The sequence below is a fragment of the Hippocampus zosterae genome, chromosome 15 (assembly GCF_025434085.1).
Source record: "Hippocampus zosterae strain Florida chromosome 15, ASM2543408v3, whole genome shotgun sequence".
Taxonomy (NCBI): Eukaryota; Metazoa; Chordata; class Actinopteri; order Syngnathiformes; family Syngnathidae; genus Hippocampus; species Hippocampus zosterae.
Window position 1 is genome coordinate 11,988,322 of NC_067465.1, and position 24,107 is coordinate 12,012,428.

The 24,107-nt window shown below is 44.9% G+C and overlaps 1 protein-coding gene across 3 annotated transcripts in view; it reads left to right on the top strand.

The window, feature by feature from the left end:
- The first annotated feature begins 1,070 nt into the window (after positions 1-1,070).
- Positions 1,071-24,107, top strand: part of arhgap21b (Rho GTPase activating protein 21b) — a 28,837-nt gene continuing 5,800 nt past the window's right edge. The window contains exons 1-23 of one of the 3 annotated variants that reach the window (XM_052088619.1): positions 1,071-1,374; positions 2,125-2,330; positions 8,551-8,712; positions 8,941-8,962; positions 11,478-11,570; positions 11,808-11,886; positions 11,978-12,032; positions 14,597-14,623; positions 15,634-17,194; positions 20,114-20,260; positions 20,418-20,520; positions 20,614-20,659; positions 20,824-20,949; positions 21,052-21,351; positions 21,476-21,537; positions 21,618-21,754; positions 21,837-21,979; positions 22,063-22,221; positions 22,290-22,368; positions 22,459-22,532; positions 22,633-22,722; positions 22,842-23,009; positions 23,110-23,218. In XM_052088619.1, coding sequence (XP_051944579.1) covers positions 2,256-2,330; positions 8,551-8,712; positions 8,941-8,962; positions 11,478-11,570; positions 11,808-11,886; positions 11,978-12,032; positions 14,597-14,623; positions 15,634-17,194; positions 20,114-20,260; positions 20,418-20,520; positions 20,614-20,659; positions 20,824-20,949; positions 21,052-21,351; positions 21,476-21,537; positions 21,618-21,754; positions 21,837-21,979; positions 22,063-22,221; positions 22,290-22,368; positions 22,459-22,532; positions 22,633-22,722; positions 22,842-23,009; positions 23,110-23,218 — 3,817 coding nt within the window. In that variant the 5' untranslated portion in view covers positions 1,071-1,374; positions 2,125-2,255. Of the gene's footprint in view, positions 1,375-2,124; positions 2,331-8,550; positions 8,713-8,940; positions 8,963-10,784; positions 11,263-11,477; positions 11,571-11,807; positions 11,887-11,977; positions 12,033-14,596; positions 14,624-15,633; positions 17,195-20,113; positions 20,261-20,417; positions 20,521-20,613; positions 20,660-20,823; positions 20,950-21,051; positions 21,352-21,475; positions 21,538-21,617; positions 21,755-21,836; positions 21,980-22,062; positions 22,222-22,289; positions 22,369-22,458; positions 22,533-22,632; positions 22,723-22,841; positions 23,010-23,109; positions 23,219-24,107 lie in introns of those variants that run through there. The other 2 variants (XM_052088620.1, XM_052088621.1) reach the window with 2 other exon arrangements.

Here is a 24,107-nt window from a genome sequence, read left to right on the forward strand (position 1 = left end):
AAAATTGACACGGGGTATGCACATTTATTTATTATTATTGGACTGTTTGCCAGAATAATTCCTGAAATCTTTTGACAATAGATGGCTTTAGTTATCAATTCCATCATCTTTTGTACTTGTGCTTTTGCTTCAGAAAATTGACATCCGTGAAGAAAGTAGGCCATAATTGATGAGTTATTGGCCATATCTATAAGCTGTATTGTAGTACACAACTATACAAACTGTACAATCAAATGGAGGGAGCTGGGTTTACAACATTTCGAGGTCGTGGGAGAGAATATTTTTAACAATACGAGATCATGTACTTTCAAATCTTGCTCGAAGTTTTCTTCCATACAAATATTTCAGGGCACATTTTGAAACAAATAAGCATTCTCATCCACATCCACACAGTCATCGAGTGTGAACCGAGTCCATGCTGCCCGCACACAGTGTACCACTACACTATCAGTGACATAGGCACAGTGTGCCACTATACCATCAGTTACGCGCGCGCGCACACACACACACACATATATATATGTATGTATATATATATATATATTTTTTTTTTCAAAAATGTTATAGGAACAAATGGACAGTTGTGTGTGCACAAGTAGACGCTGGTATGAGAGCTTTGTGAAAGTATCCAGGCCCGAACCGACCTCTGCCGCAACAAAAGCCAAACACGGCCAAAAGAAACAGGTGGCCCCTTCTGTTGCACGCGCATAAAGGGGACGTTTGTCAGGAGGGGGGTGGATTGGAGCACACCAAGCCGCTCAGATTCAGCCAGCTTCGCGTGGAGCACTTAAATCGCCAGCAGACTATTCGACGAACGGTCTGAATCCACATTCCTCATGCACTACCATCCACATGCCAGCCGGGATCGACCTCCCTTTGAACTACAACACGTGACTCCGAGTACAGGCTTCTTATTTAAATTTAGCAACATTACGAGGAAGGGAGTGATTCATGAGACCGATAAACGCTTTTGTTGTCGTAGGACAAACCATTTCAATCCACCTCTGGTTGTTTTAATTAAACTTCTGTGGAAGGTTGGACTCTGCCGTCTGGCAGCGCTGCGGCTGCATTGTGAAATGTCACACATGATTGGTCGGATCGAAAGCAAGGCCTCCTGTGATTGGTTGATCGTGTCCTGTTGACCGAAGGTGGACTCCCAGGGAGTTGTGAACGCTCGAAGCAACCGGGGGAAAAAATCCAACCACAGAAACTACACCATGCGCCTCCCCCGTGAGGAACTCCGTTTTTACTGAAAATAATCGTCATTATGTCAACGTCTACCAACACCGTAGCCCGTTTGTTATGGTTGTGTTGGGCTTCCTCGCCTCTAACGACTATCACCGACGTCTGGATCGACGCCCTGTAACAACTCAGGTAACTTTGTTTCAACTCTAGCCGTTAGCATGGCTGCTAACCAACCAGCAGCCGCTCGCCACAGTTCGGTTTCATTGTCACCTTTTACAACTTTAATTCAATGCGTGAGCCAGGATGAATTTCAGGTACTTTGAGGGATAAATACTGCGCGTATTGTAGTATCAATAAGTTAACAAAAGGTTGGTTTCATCAGAGTAGTTCGCGTGAGAACAACCCGAAACGCTCCCGTGCGTCGAAATCGAACAATAGCCATCTTTCTCAAATCGCAAAACCAGATGCGATTTTTATGGCGACGCGGCGCTTAATATCATAGGTACATGAACGCATACGTGCTAATGAATAACCTCTGTTTTTAAGGTTAAAAAAAAAACACATTTCTGACATGGCACACTTGTTGCTGGTCATCGATGATGGTCCACTTTGCTGCGCTTCATCGGACCCATGACAACAAACTTTGGTTAAAGTGATCTGTTGGTCACATTACAAACCTCGGCCAATCGCCAAACTCTAACCCAGCCAGCCGAAGTAGCATTTGGCTCACGTTTGATCAAGAAACACTGCCTCGTTATGATCACTTTCCCCAGCATCACCTCGCTTATTTAAAGCTACACAAGGTGTACGGTCATTGAAAGCAGTTGCTCATGCCGGCAGAGCATTGTTAACCATAGTGTGAACACTTGTGATGAGTTGTTTTTTTTCTTTTCAGTATAAACGAACATAAACCAAGTCTTTTTGTCCTCTCTCCTCCAGATGGATTAGTTAATCCAGCAAGGACAAAAGCATACATTGGAAGGCGTGGAACACAGATTCTCGCTTTCCACCTGAAGGTACCTTTGTCAATGTGGATATTCACTGGCTTGGATGATTTAAAGTCAAAGTGAATGATGGCGTCGCGTTGGGCTCATTCTTGCGAAGATAATTTTGAGCGACAACAAGCAAGATCATCATTCTGTGAGGTACGCAACAGTCTATCAGTAATGTTTGTAGATCGTGAACATGAATGTTTTTTTTTGTTTTTTGAAGGGGGTGCAGCTGATTCAGGGTTTCTAGAGTCATCCCTCTGTTGAGTCCGGTGTGGGGGGTGGAGTTATGAGGGTTTGGCATTTTGGCCCAGCTGTTTGTGCTTGTAAAAACTCCTTTTGGATGTTTCTCCTCTGTTTCTGTTTTCAAGTTCACATCACTTGGTGTTTTCAAGAACCAGGGTCATGTGCATGAGGCGAGACCAAAAAAAAGGTTGAAGCAGGGTCAGGAATAAAGTTAGAACATCTAAGTTATATATATATATATATATATATATATATATATATATATATATATATATATATATATACTGTATATGTAGAATGTCTAATGAAAAGACGACGAAGGTGAATTATTTTGCGCCAAGCAAAAACATGTGCCCCACTGGTTGCGCTTGACAAGGGAATAGCGCTGTTTGTAGATGGGCAGAGTGACACACTCACTCACCAAATATGGAGCTGCATAGACTCGTCATTATACATTTAAGCGAGACACATGCTTCTCACTAACAATGTCAAGTACTGCAAATTCATTCTGTATCGTTTGCTGCGGATTAAATGCCAAGGTACACTGGACTGAGCATCAGCCGATAGCGAAAATCAAGTGACTCGACTCGTTGGAGGAAAAAAAAATTGAACACTGCCGATCATGCAGACTTTTATAATCACAACAAAGCTAAGACAAATGAATAAATGATCTGCTTATCTTTGTTATGATCAAGAGCCGGCTATATGTCCTCTTAACCGCTAGTATGAGTCAAATTGAAGAAGTCTGTCCGATCACAACAAGCTTGAGCATGGTTGGAGTTGTGATGCGAGTGCAGAGCTTCAATTACGGAAATCCCTCTTTCAATGGAGCCGCACCACCGAGCAATTGATTTGTTAATGTTGCAAAGGAAACCCGCTGGAGTCCCCGCCGGCCCTTGGTCGTGTTGGTTATTGTGTCATTTAACAACACTGCTTGATACCTCACCGACATGTTCTGCATGGATGTGAAAACATATTGTTGACCATTAGGACACATACTAAACCTAAATTAAAATTATGGTCTTGAAATTCCTGACCACATAATGTGTGTTCAAAATGTCGACTGTATACTCTGTGTTCCGTTGGCTTTCGTTTTTTTCAACAGTACATGTATTCCTTAGGAAAAAAAGTATTGATTTCATCGTTGTCTTTGTGTTGATCAGTTAGGTTGTTTACTTACTCACATACAGAAGAACTCAATTCTCCCATTCAGCGCATGCTTTTTCTTTTTCTTTTTTGTTTCCTATCACAACTTGGATTCCTCTAGTCAGATATTGAGTGAACCAATCAATCCGCTTTTATCTGTGAAATGGCTGTGGTAATGTTTTCCTGATTACTTGAGGCTCCAGTATGCATGCAGTCATGTTGGATGATCGATTCGGTTTTGTTGCCATTTTGGGAGACTTTGTGGCTTGTTTTTTTTTTTAAATTAAATGATTCACATCACCTCCACGTTGGCTTGTTATGCCCCCAGCAGAGAAGCAAGAGAAATGAGAGCAGAGTGAAACGATAATTGTTTTGGATAATGAAGCGTGATCCATATTTAGCGCAGCAGGGGGCTCTGGACAAACCAACCCACCCAGCTCCTCATCCCGTCTCATTAAAGGTCAGTGTTTATCTCATTTGGACCTTTCGCAGAAGCCTCTACACACGCATCGCATGGCTGAGTGATGGCAATCGGAATGGAAAATGGAGCCACAATTGGATAGAAGTCTATTACTTCCTGTTGCCTTATGGTAGTGCCTGCGATGTCTCAGGAGGCCCTGGGGACACAGTATAGGTTATGTGATTCAGCTGTCCCTAGTGCTGTTTTAGTGCAATGAAAATATCCACTTGGCCACAAAAAAAAAAACTATAGATAGTAAATTATAAAACTTGTTTTGGGGTGTCCCTTAATGTTTACAACAAAGATGAATTACAAGCACATTTGAGATTATTTCTATTTGAAACAATGTGTTCCAGTGTCCCCAAAATGTTGCAGCGTAAAACATTTCATTAGCCTTACAGGCAATGTTTTAAGAAATCGAACCCTATCAAGTGTCATACAAAGGACAGCATTCTGAGAACTCTAGAAACACTCCTTAACTTCGGTGACAAATGATGTGTACCTCAGGCATCAACTTTGTTTTACATTGACTCTCTGAAATAAAATCAACCGCTATTGGCATCTAAATTCTTAAAACATTACACGCGCATGCATGTAAGACTTCCGAGAAGAATGGCAGTCTGTTTTCGTGCTTCACTTCTTTTCTGACAGATAAATGGGAGTCAAATGCAAATCACCAGTCACAAAAGATCCAAATCAAAGTTGTCGTCCTAAAAAAATCAAACAGCTGCCCATCGGACTCGACGGTGCCATGCACAGTACAACTAGCGATGTGGCATGCGCGCAAAGGTACGCCTAAATCTAGTCCTGCACTAGAAAACAGGGGCTGCCAGGGCCTTCCAGCACCGCCCCCCACCCCCACACCTCCTTGTGTCATTAGCCAAGACTTTTCACAGCAAAGTGTTCACTTTGGATGGAGCGTGGTGTAGAATCTCACAGCACGCAGACAAGCAAGTTCCCTCGCATTTTAGGTCTGTGGACTTGACTGTAGGGTAGGGTACATTATGTAGTGCTGGCACAATTTCGCTTTGTGACATCACATGCTGAGTTTTTAAACACAGACCACAGCGTGTTGTAATTTTTGTTATTAACAATTGGAAATTTGAGTACCACTTTTAGTGTGTATCTACAGTCTCCAAGAGGGTATTTCACAAGTATTGTTTTGTGGAAGAAAAACAATACTTTTGTTTTTCTTCCACAAAACAATACTTTTGTGGAACAAAACAAAAAAAAGTACCGGTAAATAATTTCTATTTAAGTGGCTGCCTGCCCCTCGGATGGTCTGTTTGGAGTGAGTACACCAGCATGGTAATGTGTCTCCAAATGGAAACGGCAGCATGGTCATTGTAATGTCGGAGCGTGTCAGCTTGTGTCAACAACTTGGGTTTTATTGCGAAGGATGGATGAGGCCGTTTGAGGCATCTGTGTAAGAGGCGCATGATGCGAAACAGATTTAAAAAGTCAAATTTCTCAACTATACGATTTGAATCATCTTTTGAGTTCAACGCCAGGCAGTGTAAATAGCACGCTGACATTTGTGTGATGCGGAAAGGGCTGGAAGACACGCTCTGATTTTTGTGGGTGTCCTTTTTCTTGTCGAGTCCGTAGCCCCCGCTTCCATTTGCTGAAATTGCGCTGAGGGGCTTTGGCTGGGGTGGGGTTTCAGAAAGTAGAGAAATGTCTGGGATTCATTGAGCTGGAATGTCACAACAGTATTAACTTTATGCATGTGGCTATGATAACACCGCTCGGCATGTGCATGTCAGGAGAGCCCCGACCCGCCCCACCCGGTCTGAAATCTCTCCATCCAAAGATGAGAAGGGTCAGGAATGACCACTTGCGCTTCCTGCTCAGTCAGATCCTGGGAGTCGGTTGCAGGCATCTCAAGCATCCAACTTAACTTAATGTGTTGTCATCCAACCAGAATTGCCTCTCTAGCTGCGTATTAAAAGATATTTCAGTGGCACAAAAGATTCCAGAGCTCAAACGATCCGACTTTTACTGGAAGAACTGTAATCTTAAAACAAACCAAGCAAACATAGTCAAACGGTACAACCGGTTGTGCTAGTTTACATCAGAAACACTCGGGTGTCAGCTGCACCTGTAGTTATGTTTCCCAGCTCGCCAGCCAGCCACTGCGGTGCAGTAAGGCCCGCCACTGTTTCTTAACGGCTTATGCAGTCATGAAAGCTACCCTGGCCGCTTTTGGGTTACAATGCATGCCATTGTGCCAAGTGCCACGTAGGGATGGGCATTTGATTTCATTTCCTTGATCCGCTGTGTCGCAAAACATCGACAATATGAGTAATTGAACATACTAAACAATGAATTGCAACAAAACAGAACATGCGAACAGTTAAAAAAAAAGTTCTGTTGTCGCGTTGCTCCACTTTAAACAACAAACTAGTGTAGACTGAGATTGATTTCTTAACAATCCACTGCTGGATTCATTTACAGTCTTGTGTGTAATATCAATATCAAATAATATTAAAGTCGAGTGTCAAAAAGTGTTTGCGCCGTTGCATACACTATATTGACATAAGCCATTTAGCGCAGCTCAGTTGTCATCCGCTGATACTCTGAGCCATTGCCCGAGTCTTTGAAAGGTGCAGTGGGGAAACATTTTCCCCCGTGTTTGTTTTTTGAAACTCTGCCGCACAGATCCACTTCTCCGCCCGCGACAGCTTCGTCAATCAGAGCGGGCCCGCTCCAAACTTTCAGTCCTGTTCGCAGGCTCGACTGCCTTTTTTGTGATCAATCAAGAACATGAGCCAAACCCTCACGCAACCGTGATCGTCTAGCCGTTTGGGTTGAATTTCATTCGGTGATTCCGTTTCGTTATCAGCCGGACTATCTGTGCAGGCAGAGGGCATCAACGCAAGCTCATCAAATTCTTCACACAGCGGGGAAAGTACGCTTCAAGGGGGTAGGAGGGGGTGGTTGAGCTGGGATGAGGCACAAAGGATTACTTTTTTTTTTTAACTGTGGAAAAACAGGGTGTTTCCTGAAGCTATAGTACCAGGGAATATGATATGGGGCTGGAGTGCGTAAAGCAGCAATGTTACTGCACACTTGATACCACCAAGATGTGAGCATATAAATAGTAAACATAGGGATGGGTGTCGCTAAAAAGTGCCATTCTTCACTCTCCAGCTGTCACCACGGAACCTTGAGTGAAACACTAAATAAAGGTGAAGGAGCTGACACATGTTCACCATCGAGTAACTTTACTCAACATACCTTCTTAGAGGATATTAGAGAAGAAAGGGCCCCCGGTTGATGTCGGTCCTGACGTGCGGTTACGAATGGCACACCATGAACTGTTTCAGAGTACATTTTTACTTGGCACAGCGAAACCTATCGCTATGCTCGCTGTTTACCATGCGATTGTTTAATATTTGTAGTTATTCAAATTAGGGTTGAAACAATGTTGATGAATGAAATCATCGGGTCATGAAAATCATATTTTAATTTCCATTCCTTTGTTAAAAATGGGACATTACTTCAAATTGACAGTGCAAAAAATGCACAAGATATAAATTAATTACCGGTTTGGTCCACAGCGTTGGAAAGGCAAAAATGTAGATTGTTGTTTTCAAAAGCCAACCAAAATGTCTTTTGATTCAACACTAGCCTGCTTTTATGGAGGACTGCAGAAGTCGGAGAGTATTGGCTGTTGAGAAGCCAAAATGCTGAAGATTTGGACACATTTAAATGAAAAACAATGAATCATTTATCATAAATAATTTGCGAGTCATTTGAAAATCAATTAGTTGTTCATCAAATTGTTTGCTTTAATTACTATGACTTAATCTCTACTTCAATTACTATTATTAGCGATAGAGTACAGGGCACTTGGACTTGGGTACAGTATACATACAGTAAGTATGCAAACTGAAGATAAATCCACTGACCAATGCAAATGTTGTTTCCCCATTTTTATCATTTTTATTAAATCAGAGTCTGAGTTAATAAAAAAAGTCTGAAAAGACGTTTAAAAACGTCTTTGGGGGTGAATGAGTTAATCATAAAAATAGTGAATGTGTGCATGGATAAAGTGGTAGATCGTTTATTCATTCATGCAAACTCCGCACAGGGAGGCTGGAGCTAGGTTTGAACCTACTATCTACCTCTGCACTGGGAGGTCAACGCGCGAACCACTGGACCACCGGGCCATTACTTGTAGATCACACGAATTAAAAAATGTGAAAATGAAAGTATCATGATAAAAGAATGCCTTTTTGTGCCATGTGACGATATTCTCACCCCGCAATCTTTTTAATTATTGTTTTTTAATCAACTTAGACCTATGGAAGGAATTGTGCAAAAGTCTTCAACTCCTCTTTGAGAAACATTTGCCTCAAACCATCTTCCTCAAATCAATTCCGCACTAGAATTATTGCCAGAGAGAAATATTGCTCGGGACAGATGAATGAAGTATGAAAGTTGATCAGGGGCCACGTGGTCAATTAAAATGATTCATCCATCACCTTCCACTTTTTCTGTTTTGTTTTATTCGTATAGAATGACTCTGCCGAGTGGAGAGGCGTGGACCCGAGAGAAGAGGAGTCGTTCTCATGGCCGAGACCCAAAACGGTGCTTTTGCGTCGCACTTCTCACGGATTTGGCTTTACCCTGCGGCATTTCATCGTGTACCCGCCGGAGTCGTCCAGGCACTACTTCCTGGTAAATATCTCTCTGTCATTTTAATGAAATTACAGTGGACGCCCACATACTTGTGGACCCTCCCAACCAAATATTTTTCAATGGGTGACAATTATATGCAGACTTTTGCTGTTGACCGGCCGGCCCTATCCATGTCCCCCGTGAATAGCGGAAATCTAGTGAAAATGAATTCCTCTTCACAAAGCGATCAATGATGCCTGACTTGTATTTTTTCTGTTTTCTTTACAGGGGGAAGATGTCGGGCGCAGAGGTAAGCAGAATCCAAGAAAATACAGTTGCTCCCACAGTGGTGCCTCTGACGTTTAACGCCTCTTCGTCCAGCCACTCACTGTCTCTTTTCATTTCCTTATCGGCAAAGAACAATGTCGCTACCAATGTCGTTGACCTTTGCGGCGGCACCAACGGTTTGGTCAGCACCATCTGCTACTGTCCTGTGGTGTCCCACCTCTTCATATTGTTCCACTTTGTTGTCCTTGCCGTTTTTTTTCCCTCCCACGCCATAGAAAGCCCATCAGAAAGGACTGGCCTCACTTTTTCCCGGAGCGTTTGTGTTTGAACCTTGCTGTCCCGTGAAAGATGCTGCTCTGTTTTGAAGCGACAAAGCCTCACATCAAAGCCCATGCCGTTATTATTGAGCTAAAAGGCTTCGGTTTGAATTTGAATGACTTTTCATGAAGTTTGAGTCGGACTCTGCAATTATGGCCGTAAAATAAAATCTCTTGTACTTGATTATCCTATCACTTGTCAGGTTTTGCACGGCAATGTTAATCGCTGCCGCTTGCTCGCATGGTCTCAAAGATCGTAAAAAGCGCGTTATTCCTGGAATTTGCTCAGGTGGGTGCCAGTGATTCCAATCATGTTTGCACGACTTGGAGAGGAATGAAAGCCCTTGTGGAATTCACCATGCACAATTAATCTGCTGACTACACTTTTCGTCATTGGTGTCATGAGGCGGAAGAACTTTGAGAGAAGATATGGTGACCCAACAGTTGGGTGGCTGTCATAAGTGAGTCTGCCCTCAAAGAATTGGACCTTAAAATCGCCTCCAATTCACAGAATGACAGCGATTTTACAGCACTTACGCTGGCTTACATTAGAACAACTGTAATCGAAATGATTTATGGCTGCAAAAGTTCACAATATTCCAGTCATATGCAACACATGCCCACAAATAATTGCACAAGAGCGCAAACGCGAGTGCTCCATTTGCATGGGCCCTGCACGGTTGAACGCCGCCATCAATTATCTTATTGTATTAGATTCTGCAGCTTCTCAAGACAAAGCTTCTCTGTTACAGCGCCCGGTTCAAGTTTGGCTGCACTTAGAATCTAATGTTTCCTCGGTCAAGTCTCGCATTCACTTCCAGTGAGGCTGCAGTGAACTACAATCAAGTAGCATTAATCCGTCATGATGGGTGATGGTGTTTATTCTGACACAGCAAAGATTTCCTCCCATGTGGAATGTTGAACTTGGAGACGGTCCTGAACCAACTTGATTCTGTTACAGCGCTACTCCAACTTCCGCATGCACATACGCTTTGTGCGCATTTTTTTTTTCAATGTTATGAATGAATTAAGAGAGTGTGACTTTGTTCCACGTGAGGAGATCAGCTCAGTGATGTGATTCCAAAGAGGTGTTAATAATTTTCTGTTCTCACTCTGTTCGGTCCTACCTCACACGGTCAAGTTACATTCAACCAGTTCGGATATCATTTCCTGCATGCCAAATCATGTGAATTTAGTGTGAGACCTTTTTTAAATTGTATCCTATTTCTTCCAGACTATTCAGTTGGTAACACAAAATGTTAATTTAGCCACTGTTTGCTCTCTGTGAGCCCATTGTTGTTATTGGAATGAAGTTAAATGTAGTGCAAAGCTTACAGAAGCCCTCATTAACCTACTGTCGTCGCTCCGGCTGAATGATGGATGATAATGTAAAAATATGGACAGTGCCTTTTAAATTCCAAGGGTTCTGAAGTGCCCCAGTATTCCACTAGAGGGCGCGTGCCTGATTTCAGTACAGTGCATTTACATAATATGGGTCCCCTGGATGAGTCAGGGCATGTGTAAGATTCTGCGGAAGCAAAGAAGGGACACATGTAGATCCCCATTTCTGTCTAGAAATGGAAAATGTGATTATTTCCTGCATAAAGAGTATTTTGCACTTGCAAAGACAACCGGCGTCGTTGCTCTTCTCATTTTGCTCCACTCTAGTTAGTGTTGCCCAGTGTGCTGACTCACTACCAGAATGTTAACTACGGGCAAGTCTTTGACTGTGGACACCGGGAGAGTGAAAGGAAAGAGTGGGTGTCGTGCAGCTGAGCCCACTGTCACTCCACCTACTCCTATTCCCTTTCCCTCACACTCATCCTTCTGCCTCTTCTGTGCAGCTGCTAGGAAACAGCGACTGGCTGAGCAAACTGGTTTTCCTTGCCGCTTTTATCCACCTTGCTAAACCCCACACAATTTCCTTCTATTGAGGTGCCCCAGTCCTCCTATGATTTCTGCTCACGCCTGCCATTTATGCAATGTGGGCCAAGCACTGCTCTGGGTAATTTATTGCATTCCCAATGCCGATTTAGCTGAGATTTAAACCTATTTTTCTCAATGTCTCACATGCAACCAGTCTTGCTTCTCGTTTACAGTAAATGGCTGCTGCTGACTGCCAAATGTTCGAGTTCCTGTTTCTGTGAAAGCCTTACCGACAATAGGGAATGCCACTTGGTGAATGTAACTTGCACACTTTGACACTTTCATGTTTGATAGGGAGACAGCGGAACAGGCTTGAGCCGATGGACACTATTTTCGTGAAGCAAGTCAAGGAGGGCGGTCCTGCACATGGAGCTGGTCTCTGTACAGGTAGGAGTTAAATTCTCACCTGTCCAGCTCACAAACTTCAGACATCCTTCAGAAGCATCACTAGAATAAAAACAACACACGGCGGCATGAGCTCACAAGACGCAACCATGACACTTTGCAGGGCCACTTTGCCATGAACCAAAATATCCATATTGTCATGTTTTAGGGTGAACTTGAGTCCTTATCGGGGCCTTTGGCCATTTGAACAATTGGTCTTTACTTGTAATGCTCTTTTAGGTGATCGCATTGTGAAGGTGAATGGAGCAAGCATCATTGGGAAAGCATACTGTGAGGTCATATCTTTGATACAACACAGGTGAGACGCAAGAAAAATTGAATTCTTAATGATGGGTCATTTTTGCCTTTGGTCTCGTGTTCGACTTGCTTTTGCTTTCTGTTCCTCACAGCGGCGACTTTCTGGAACTTTGCGTGATGCCAAAAGATGAGGACATACTCCAGCTGGTATGCGTCCCTCACACTCCACCTTTTTGCTTTACCACAAGTCCAATTTGTTCCGTTTTCAGAATAGAAACGACCCTCTTGCTTACATCTTGTCCCAGAGAGCTGCTCTAGTTTTGCTCTAAGACTAGAATACTAAAATGCAGACATCCCATCCCATCAGAGCTCTCGATCTAGTTCTCCTAATCAGGACAGAACAGCTTTTCTGCTTTCTGTCTCCTAGATGATGTCTTGCACTAAATCCATTCTTGGAAATGCTCATTGGTTCAGTCATTAATATTCAAATGAATAACAACTTCATTGTTTTCCATTGGGGCTTATCTGATTTCTTTACCTATGAATCACAAGAGGGGTGATCTTGACAGAATATCACGAAAGATGACATATCATAGAACCTGTCCTGCCTTCAAAGCAAACAGTCATCAGGTCTACCTTCGCTATGAAACTCTGTAGGTCATGTGCAAAGTCAAATGGGAGCTCTTCGAAAGCAATATCTGCCGTGACATTCTACAGTGACTCGTGACTGAAGGAGGGAGAAAGGAACGTCGTGGTGTGTGTGTGCCCTCATATCCGTGCGCCGATTGTTCTGTTCAATTCTGCCAGTTCACTTTCATGTTGCTATTGAAACTTTTTGATTTGTTCATTTGGGGTCGCCGCAGCAAGTTACTCTTGTTTGGCACAATTTTTACACCGGGTGCCCTTCCTGACACAACCTACCAATCTTTTGTCCAGGTTTGTGACTGGGGGTACACGGCCACTGGCCAAGAATCGAATTTCTGTCATCTGCATGAAAGGCAGCAGCATGTACCACTACACCGGCACTGCTCAATACCCCCCCTTTATTGAAATGTCCCCCCCCCCCTCTCTTTAACTGTGCCTGAATGATAAATACCTCCACGTTATATTTTTTTCATTCCGCCCAAACTGTTTATTGCACATGGATGAAAATCAGCACCGTAGGCTTACGTTGACAACTCCCTGCATAATGCAAGGCGCTGCCACTGTATGCACTCTGCACATTAAGATCAAAGTGAACCCGCACTCAGTGCTTAAGTGCTACAGTATCTGCGGATGCTAAGGAATGGCTTCTGACAATACGTTTGACAGCCTGTTTATATAATGAAACCCAATCGCTGTTAACCTGAAATCTCCCCTGTGTGCTGTCAATTGCTTTATTGATAACTCAATAAATCCTTGCAAGAGTTAGTGTTTCACATTAGGGTTTCAAGACAAGCTTATGGTTTTAAAATTAGTCTTCTAAGACGGCAATAGATTCTAAATTAGGCTTTCAAGCTTGGGTAAATGTTTCAGCAAGGGTTAGGGTTGCAAGCCAAGGGTAGGGTAGTTTGGTCACAATTTGAGTCAGGGTTTGAAATTGGGTTCCCCCGGTGTTTCAAAATAGGTTTACAATTTCAAGTCAGGGTTTTTAAGGCAAGGTCAGACGTTCGCCGACTAACTACCAGCCATTGTTTTGCACTAACAAATGCTAACTTATGCATGTTGAACACTGGAATGTAACAATTTGAAACGGTCATCTCCAAGTGTATTTACTGTACACCCTCCAGCAGTTATTTACATGTGCAATGTTTTAATGGAGATTTGGGCTTCATCGTCACATTTGTACAATGTCCCTCAAGCAATGATCTTAGATGTCATTTCAGCCAGCCCTCGGCCATGTTAACCCCTTCCAATGGCCCTCTTCTGTTTTCAACGGTCCACTCTATCTCATGCCTGTGTTGTCTTGCTGCCAGCCACATGAAAAGTAACTCGGTGAAGGCAGTAAGACTGGTGAAGTCTCTCCAGTCAAGGCAGCGGCTATGCCACACATACTAGCGACATGAAATTGTGCTGTGGGAGGCAGCACACAGACTGCTTGGAGACGGGCAGCAGTTGCTTAGCAAAGATACTGTGGGAGAGGCTACGTTCTGAGAGCAGAGAAGAGAGGGAGTTTTATGCCAGGGAAGAGGAGGAAATGCCAAAAGACGGGGAGAAAGAAGGGATGATAAGCGGAGTGGAGTGGATAAAATCAGCTGACTGCCTTGTGTTTTGAACAGGTTGATTCTGTGCTAAGGAGAGAGGAGGAAAGATTGGGAGTGGGGAGGGTTGGTTGGGTGGGTACGACCATCAGAGCGGAATGTATAATCAGCAGCTGCTGCTTCTGTCATGTGAGCAGCAGAAGAGAGGGAGGGCGAGAGAGACGTAGACTGGAGGCACCTCATTCAGTTAGCGTAATAATGTGGCTGAGTACGGATACAACCGCCGAGGCTTAACAGCAACATGCGAGCCAATCTTGTGCTGCCGCCGCCTCGCCCATAACAGACTGTCACAGGCAGGTCGTAACGTGGCAACGCTCCGCTTGCCCGACGCTTCTTCTGCCAGTCCGTGTATTGCTGTCGCTCGAGGATATTTTGAGCATGCAAAATCCAGGCGATCTTTTTTTTGGGGAGGGTATATTGGCTGTTTGATGTGCTGATCATTTCCTGACTGAATGTTTGTCTCACTCTGCTGGTATCCTTCTTTCTTCGTTTCTTGAATGCTCTCGTTTTCACGCCACACTCAAATGACAGCCTTTTTCTCTGGAGACAACTAATCTGGTAAGCAAAGTGCTGACTAGTGAGCTGTTTGACCCTAACAAGTGGTGCATACATTCGGCACATTATGACTTGCATGTCAGCGTTGTGGTTACCGCACAGGCAGTGTGCTGCAGCTTTTCCGCGACTGCTGTTGATTGTCCACCGGGCATTTCCATGCTGCCGATTGAGATGTGCGGTACAAATGGCCGAATCGACTGCGTTACCTGTTAGATTCAGACCTCCCGCCGGCCTCTTAGTGAAACCTTGCCCAGTTTTCATTCTACTTGTCACATACCATTATTGTGACCTCTGAACTCTCTTGCATGTTTATGCTTTCTCGTGAAGTGCGTGAGACAGAGCCAAACACATTGATTGTTGCCCACACAGCATTATGTAAGATTATTTATTTATTTTTTTACACCAGCTGGATCAAAGTCCCCACACTAATGCATCCCTTTGCTCGTTGCTCAGACAATATATTAAGAACAAATAGGTTAAGTACTCCACCATTGATTAAAAAGTGAAAAGATCTATCCGCCTTTTGTAATCAAACAATTTCTTAAGAAACAGCATGCAAATGATTGCCGTCCATGTTCATAAGGGCCTCAGAGCATAATCAGGCTAAATATAACTCACAATGAGGGAGGAAACCTCCTGTCTCTCTGAGGCATCTTGTCAGTGTGACGTGGGGAAAGGGACACACGAGTTGTGTCACATATTTGATTGTCTTGAAAAGACGGGCACGTTTATAAGTAAAACGTCAGCCGGGGGAAAAAAATCTTTCAGCAGTGCATTGCTCGTAATATTTTTTAAAATAAAAAATACGAGAACATGAATTCAGATGACAACTCCTGAACTGCCAATGCCTCCACTCGCTCCTACCGCAACACGTGACACCCACACGCGCACGCACGAGCCTCCAGTAGCAATTATGTTACACTTGACTTCTTTTAGCATCTCGTGGCTTGCTGTAGCTTATTAAACAACACCTTCTTGTCTATTTTAACACAAGTTTATTGCTCTGTCTCCAGGCCTACTCCCAGGATGCCTACCTACGGGGTGGCCACAACAGCTACAGTGGAAATGCATGTCACATTCCTGAGCCGCCCCCTGTATGCTACCCCAGAGTAGACTGTAAGCCTGCAGGCATGTCCCAGGCGACAGACTTGCTGGGTCCGGGCATCAGGGGTTCAGTAGCAGGACCTTCTGACCATGGGTACCGCAAGGAGATCACCGTGCCCCCATCCCTTCCTACAAAATCGTATCCAAAAAGTCAGATGGCCGTGTGCATGCGCAACGAAAGCGTGCGGACAGTGGTGGTTCCACCCGACCATATGGGGCGAATGGGTTCAGCACATAGAATCGATTATATGGACCCCGCCTTTGTCAGGGCGAGGCCTGCCTCATTAGCCCAGTATCCTCACCCTCGAAAGGCAGACGTCTATCCTGGCGGGCCAGGACTAGCTCCCTATAGAGGCCCCACCCATCACTACCCGGCCTCGCAACCAAATATTGATTGGCGAACTTACCAAACGTACAGGGAATACATTGACAACAAAGGAATCCATTCTCACACTAGTCGAACTATCCAGGAAAGGCTTGATTGCTTGCGATCTTCCAATCAAAACGCTTTTGAAACGTCGCATCACATTCCCCAGATGGGTTGGGACCCGAAGGGGATACGAAGGAGGAGCACTTCCCATGAACGCTCTTACCGCAGACCTGCCCCCCACTTCCAAGTTGCGCCGCGCAGTGTCTCTCAGGACCGCATGATCAGTTCCGAGAGGATAAGCCACCCGAGGAACTGGCCACCGAGGAGCATGTCTCAAGATGGACCGATGCATAAAGGGCGGTCACACTCCATGAACTATGTTGACCCAACCGAGGTCACTCAGCCCAATGAAAGGACGGGATATCGAAGGGCAGACCCCGGTACGAGGCCCACGAGACAGTCTATGCCGAGACAGGCCATGCTGTCCAGGCCTTCTGTTGGATACAACAACGGCCAGAGGGGGCCGCACAATCCTTCAATGTACACTAAAGGACAGGATTCTCTGCAGAACCACCCCCCACCCAACCTTTCGGACAGACAGATACATTTTGGAAAGAGACCAAGTGGTGACGAAAAAGCTTTTGTCAAAGCCAACCACGCTGGCCACGCTAACCATCAAAGCCGCAACAGGGTGCGAGCTGAAAGCGTGCAACCTGTTGTAACCGAGAAGGACGTGGCCTCGGTCGGGAAAAGGTCCTCTTCATGCTCTACTCAAAAACCAATGCCTGAGCGGTCTGGCATCCTCAAACCGAGCCACGAAGAGTCTCGAAGCCAGGTGGCCGGACGTAGCCTCTCGGAGTCCGAGGTCGTCTTGAGGCCCAAGCCGCCCGGTGGAAAGCACCCCAGCCCCTTGCGTCACCCCTCCTACATTTTAGCTGTCAATGATGATGATGATGATGGCGCAGACTCCACAGCAGACGTAGCGGCGTGCTGGCTTCCTAACGACGCGCGGCGAGAGATGCATATACGACGCCTCGAGGAGCGTCACACCTCCTGCTCCAGCAACGCGGATGAATCGTTGGATTCTATTCCATTCATTGGTAAGAGGAAAGTAAATGAGATTCGAGCTCGTTGTTGCCATGGCAACAGTTGTAGTAACTTGAGTCGGACCGGCGACTCTTGTCATGTGAGGCGTTTGGAAATAAATGAGCGTTTGTTGAGCTTGTGGACTACCAAACCGCAACGTTGTCTAATTGCTTATTTTATTTCAGTGGATTTTGGTTTGTGTACGTTTTCATCCTGGCAAGATCCTCAAATAAATTTACCATCCTAGAATGTTGACATGAATCGGCATGTTAAGTGTGTTCGTGGTAGCGACACCCTGGAAAATTGAATATCCATAGCATGGATCCCCATTACCCAACTGGCTTTTATACATTCATTCATCTTCCGTACCGCTTGATCCTCACTAGGGTCGCGGGGGGTGCTGGAGCCCATCCCAGCCGTCTCCGGGCAGTAGGCGGGGGACACCCTGAATCGGTTGCCAGCCAATCGCAGGGCACACATAGACGAACAACCATCCACGCTCACACTCACACCTAGGGACAATTTAGAGTGTTCAATCAGCCTGCCATGCATATTTTTGGAATGTGGGAGGAAACCGGAGCACCCGGAGAAAACCCACGCAGGCCCGGGGAGAACATGCAAACTCCACACAGAGAGGCCGGAGCTGGAATCGAACCCGGTACCTCTGCACTGTGAAGCCGACGTGCTAACCACTGGACTACTTTTATACAGTACAGTACATATGAGCATTTTTATATCAACACTAAAAGATCGTGTTTAAAGACCCTGTGAGGTAAATTCATAGGTTTATTTCTAAATGCATGTTTGAATATAATTACTGAAAATCTGTCTGCCACGGCTTTCCATAGCTGGGCGATGCCCCTCCGTGTAAGAACTTGAGAAAACTAGAAAAGTGTCTGAGTAAGTGACCCATATGTGTATTAGCGGTCCATCTTTTAAGTGGCTAACACTGTTAGACTCATACATGAGTGTTGACATAAATGGAAGGAGTGGGGTGGGGGGGGGGGGGGAGAAACAATTATGCTGCATATTGAGAGGTTGATTCTCAGGTGGGTCAGCGCCCTTGGTCTCAGAATTTAATTATGGATTCAACAAGTAGAGTACTGTATATGTAGGCGTAAAAAAGATGCTTGACAAAGTAGCATCCGTTGTTCAGGTCGTCGTCGTGTATTTGATTGCCGCATTCAGCCGACATGGGCACAGCTTTTTAAAGCGGAGACAGTAGCTTGATTTTTCTCATAATTTTGAAGCCTCTTTTTTTATCTATACTATCTGATTTCTTTTATTTTTTATCTTTGAAATTTTGACAGGATTCTAAAGAGCACTCTTCTTTGTGACTTTACGCCTCTGAAAATACATTGGAATATATGTGATAGAGGAAAATCACACCTTATAGTCTACTTTCAGTTGCTCGTCTCCAGTCATTCTCACTCCCCCCCCCAAAAAAGGTTTTGCACTACTTTGTACCCGTCAATTTTTTTTCTAGATCTGCACTTGATATTGGCCATGTTCTGGCTTGCTGAGCGGCATGTACCGTGTTGTTGATTTGTTTCAGAGCCACCATCAACAGTCTCTTTCAAAGGCCCCCCCAGTCACATCGAAAAGCTTTTGTGCCCGTCACCCACATCATTTTGCATAGTTTAAGTGGTGCATTCTGCATGTACATTCCAATGGTTGGAAGTGCTGTAATAGTGTTTGTGTACCGCCAAGTCGACACGTAAGTTGACCAATATTTCAGGGATGACAATTTTCCGCGGATACGCGGAAATCCGCCAATTTATTTCTTAAATTGATCATTTTTGTGAATCGTCCAAATCCATTGAGAAAATTTTAGGGGGGTTAGGTACCTTATCGTCGAGTTTTCACAAGCTCTCCCGATCAGTCTTTCCACCTTCCGATTGCAAACAGCCCTGCGATTGGACGTGTATGATGTCTTACTTGTTGTGATTGGTCGCCCTGTCCAGGCCACGCTCCTTTCCGCTTTTTTCATCACTAGCCATTGCCATCCCTGATATTTAAAATATGCCCATCAGAATAACACAACGCAATTGTATAACTTGTTGTACTGAAGTAAATGAGATTTACGATCAAGACTTGCATGATGCTGAACCCTCAAAGAGATCTCGCATCGATGATGATGATGTTCCATTTAGTTTGCCCTGTTTCAAAGTTTAGTTCAGGCCAGATCTGGGACAGTGGCTTTAAAAATTAACTCCAAATGTGTCCTGCAGGGAGAAGCTTTATAATCTGAGCTCTTTCCGATATGTCTCACAAGAGGAGGTGGGATGGACTTGTGACTACTGATTTCTTCATCAGCATGTGTTGCATCAAAATTGTTGTTGTTGTTGTTTTTTTAACTGCCATAAGAAAGTCTAGTTTTGATGAGATATGATTTGAAGTTGCTGGTGACATTTTGCATACAAAAAGGCAAAGGCCACCTAATTGTTATGCCTTGAGACTCAGTAATTACATTTTTAGTATTTGTGTTGAGCACAAATTGATTACATGAAATGCATTTTCAAGTAACTGCAGAAGTTTTATTTTGAAAGATTCTGTCTTTCTTACAACTTCTAAATATTGACAAAAAAACAAATGTTTTTTTTAAAATTTCATTTTAGATGTGATTTCTTGATTTCCTGCTCCCATGCTGGCATCTATACAAGCGCTTATGAATGAAGTGGCCAAAATGTCATGGCCTGACATCATCATATCATCGCTTAGTCGTGTTACTGTCATTTTGCAGGCAATCTATCACGTTAAGCTGAAATAATGTCTTGACGGTTGCTCTACGTAGTCATACGCTTGGTCAAAGAGGGGGAAGGGGACTGGGCTGGGCTGAGGTTGTTTCCAGTGTGCGACCTTGATACTGAATACAACTCAGTCAAACATTGCCATTTGGTGTGATTTTTTTTTTTTTTTTTCTGTTGCAATAGATGAACCCGTCAGCCCCAGCGTTGACAGGAATGCTGCACCTATTCCACCCTCCGCTGTCATATCTGTCCCACCATCAGTTGCTACAGGTCCTCCTAGTCCCGACTCACCCTGCCCTCCCATTCGCCGACAGCTGTCACATGACCAAGGTAAAAGCGTTTGTGGATGGTTGGGTCATAGTCATGTCTGTACGGGCTTGCTGATCCATATTTTTTTTCCCCCCCAGTCAGAAAGTTGGTTCGGAAGTACACATGGTCTCATAACTTTGACTTGGAAGTCAGTGATCTTTTCTATGCTCTGCTCCAGAGTCCCTGAGAAGCGCTTTGCTGGATTCGGAATCTGCCAGCCAAACCGAGCGGTCTAAATCCTACGATGAAGGTCTGGACAATTACCAAGAAGAGGGGAGAGGGTATGTTCAAACTGATATCCAGTCATTGCTCTTGTAATGAATTTGAAAACAAGACATTATTTTATTACAAATGTGATCATTCTCCTTTTCCAGACGATCTTCTAGTAGGCATATGTCAGGTTTCAGAGGCCTGAAAAAGGTGAATTACCTTTGCCATCTTGATTTACATAAGTTGAACGATGTTGTACTAACGAATGGCCGTCACGCATGAGGTGTTTTGTCATTGTAGATGAACACCGATATCCATCCATCCATCCTTTACAAACGGCACATTTTTGATTCACTTCCATCTCTTCATGACAGACATTGGATGGCCATAAATCTTCCGGGGACTCTGGATCTCGAAGGGACTCTTCCGCAGATGTCTTTTCTGATTCTTCTAAGGAAGGCTTGCTCACCTTTAGACAACTTTGTACAGATAAGAATAAGGTATACCTGGGTTGTTGTCTTTTTGGCAAAAGGGGAACAGAAAGCCCGCGTATGCATCATTTTTGATGTGTTTAACATGTCCGCCTTGGCTCCTCTGTGTAGCGTGTTAGCGGCGGCATGAAGTCCTGGAAGCAGGTGTATGCGGTTCTGCAAGGTCACACGCTGACCCTCTTCAGGGATAGGAAAGACGCAGTGTTGCACCTTACTGCGCTGCCCGACGAGGAGCCACTGCGAATCAGCGTAAAGGCCTGCCTGATTGACATCTCCTATAGCGACACGCGGCGCAAGAATGTGCTGCGTCTGACCACCTCCGATAGCGAGTACTTGTTCCAGGCTGAAGGGAGGCAAGAGATGTTGACTTGGATTAAAGTCATTCAGGAAAACAGTAATCCAGATGAAGAGGTGCGTGCGTGTTGCCAAATCCGCTGTGGATGAATCACTTTTTAATGAATTAAAATATCCTTTTGTTGTTACCGTATGGCCGAAACGAAAGGTCCAACAGTATATGCCGTTTGCATCTTTTCAGAATGCTGCAGTAACAAGTCAGGATCTGATCAGTCGAAAGATCAAAGAATACAACATGATGAGGTCGGCAGGCTCCACTGATCACTTCGTAACCAAACATTCCCAAAGGATCAATCTCATCGTTTGCATTCTTGACTTGGCAGCGCCCCCAGCAGTAAATCGGAACCCTCGCCCAAGACCCCCCGTCAGTCGTTGAGCATCAAGCAAGCCTTTTTGGGAGGGAAGACGGAGAGCAAGAGCGCCCATTCGCCTAAATCGGAAGAGCGAAGGGCACTGAAAGGTGCCGTAAAATCCACAATTACACATGTTGTCACATCACTTGCTGGAGGGCATTGCCACTGATAAACTCTCTCGTGATTCAGACGAGGCCAGTCCACCGAGGGACAGAGGTGCGTGGAAAATAGGCATCCCGGGGATCATGAGAAAGCCGTTCGAAAAGAAAACACCAGCTGGCGTCACGTTCGGTGTGCGGTTGGATGACTGTCCACCCGCACAAAACAATCGGGTGAATCATTGCTTCATATTTTTTTTCTTCTTCTTCTTAGCTGAATTCACCCAAATTGACGATTGTGATCTTGTGTTTTTTAGTTTGTTCCCCTGATCGTGGAGGTGTGTTGTCACGTGGTGGAGGACAGAGGCTTGGAGTACACGGGGATCTACAGAGTTCCCGGAAACAACGCCGCCATCTCCAACATGCAGGAGGAGCTCAACACCAAAGGCATTGCTGACATCGACGTCCAAGAGGATGTGAGTTGCGCCGCCCTTCGAACCCCGCCTCTGCCGAACGGTCTGAGACATCGTTCACTTCTCCACAGAAATGGCGGGACCTCAACGTCATCAGCAGCCTACTCAAGTCTTTTTTCCGAAAACTACCCGAACCCCTGTTTACAAACGGTGAGACTCGCCCCGAAAGCTTATTAGGTGCGAGCGTTCCGTTTTGAAACCGCATGAGCTGAAAAGGCATTTCTGGGTTCTGCTCAACAGAAAGGTACGCTGACTTTATTGAAGCCAACAGAACAGAAGACTCGGTCGAAAGACTTAAGCAGCTAAAGAGGCTGGTAAGGAATGTTGGCACCGATCTGCGCGCCACTTTTGTCAAATGCGATTGTTACAAGGAGCACACGGCGCCCTCTGCAACTCTCCTCTTTTCACCCCCAGGTCCACAAACTGCCTGATCACCACTACGAGACGCTCAAATTTCTTTGCGCGCACCTTAAGAGGGTTTCTGACAACTGTGAGAAAAACAAGGTGCACTGGGTCATCTGAAGCGCGACTGTCATCACGCATTTTCTGTGCATCCGCTTTCCTCACAAAGGATGCTCATTTCTCTCGCTCTTTTTTATTTATTTATTTTCTTAATAAAATAGATGGAACCTCGAAACCTGGCAATTGTGTTTGGCCCAACCCTGGTCCGAACCTCCGAGGACAACATGACAAACATGGTCAATCACATGCCCGACCAGTGCAAGATAGTCGAGAACCTCATCCAACAATACGATTGGTTCTTCACCGAAGACTGCGATGAAGATCCTGTTGTATGTGGACGCCCCCCCCGCCCCCCCGCGCGGCGTTTGTTCACACCATCACCCGTGTGTTTTTGGCCTCATGTTCCTCTTCCTTCTTTTCTTCCCGCAGACCACGGCCGAACAGGAGAGCACGGTGCAGTCGCAGCCCGTGCCCAACATCGACCACCTGCTCTCCAACATTGGCCGGACGGCGGCGGCGTCGCCGGGTGAAGTCTCGGGTAAGCCGCCGAGATGTTTCACTCTGCGTCGCGCCGCCTCACATCAGCGCAGCAAATATTTGTCCCATGCCGGCAAGGTTAAATTCCATTGCTGTTGGATTGAAGCGCACATGTTTGTAGATATACTAAATATTGAACTCCATGCCTGTTAGTTATTTTTGACATGCTTTGGGCTGAGACGTTTTTATTATTTGTGGTTTTGGGCCATGGGGGGGAAAATGTCAGCCTTTTTCTTGATTTGATTTATTCCTGGAATCTGTCTTTGATTTTTTTATTGTCGTCGCTTAAATTGTCCAAGTTGTTATTTTTGTTCCTTTCTTTGCTTTTCCTCTCACCCGAGCCTTTTTTTTTTTCAATTTTAAAATTTCCTCTCCCTGTGCTTTACCTGTGTCGAGAGGGCGACTCCTTTTCTTTCAGTTCTTTTCTTCCCTTCCTCCTCGTTTCACACGTTCTCTCTCCCCGAAAGCAAATCAAACTCAACGGATGGAAGTTGTTTGTTTTTTTTGTTTTTTTTTTAACCCTTCTGTGTGTAGTGTGTTGTTTCTCTCCCTTATCCCTTGTCCAGCACTCACACATGACCCCATCTTGACACAGGCCAAGTGGGCGGCGTCTATCACTCGATGATGTCACTGAAGGACTCTGTTTTGTCAGTGGTGGACAGCTGGGACTGTAGGAAGAAGGACGAGTGTTGTGCCCAGTGTAGCTGCCTAGTCTGCAGAAACCCGCGGCTCTTTTAAATTGGGGGCGAAAAGGAGGAAAAGCGATGAAAGAAAGAGAAGTCGGTGTTTGTCCTTTTCCTTGTGGTGTGCACGTCTCACATTCAAAGCAATACCCCGCATCGAGGGGATACACAGCCGCGCTGCCGTGCATTCTCTCAAAGCCCCTTTTG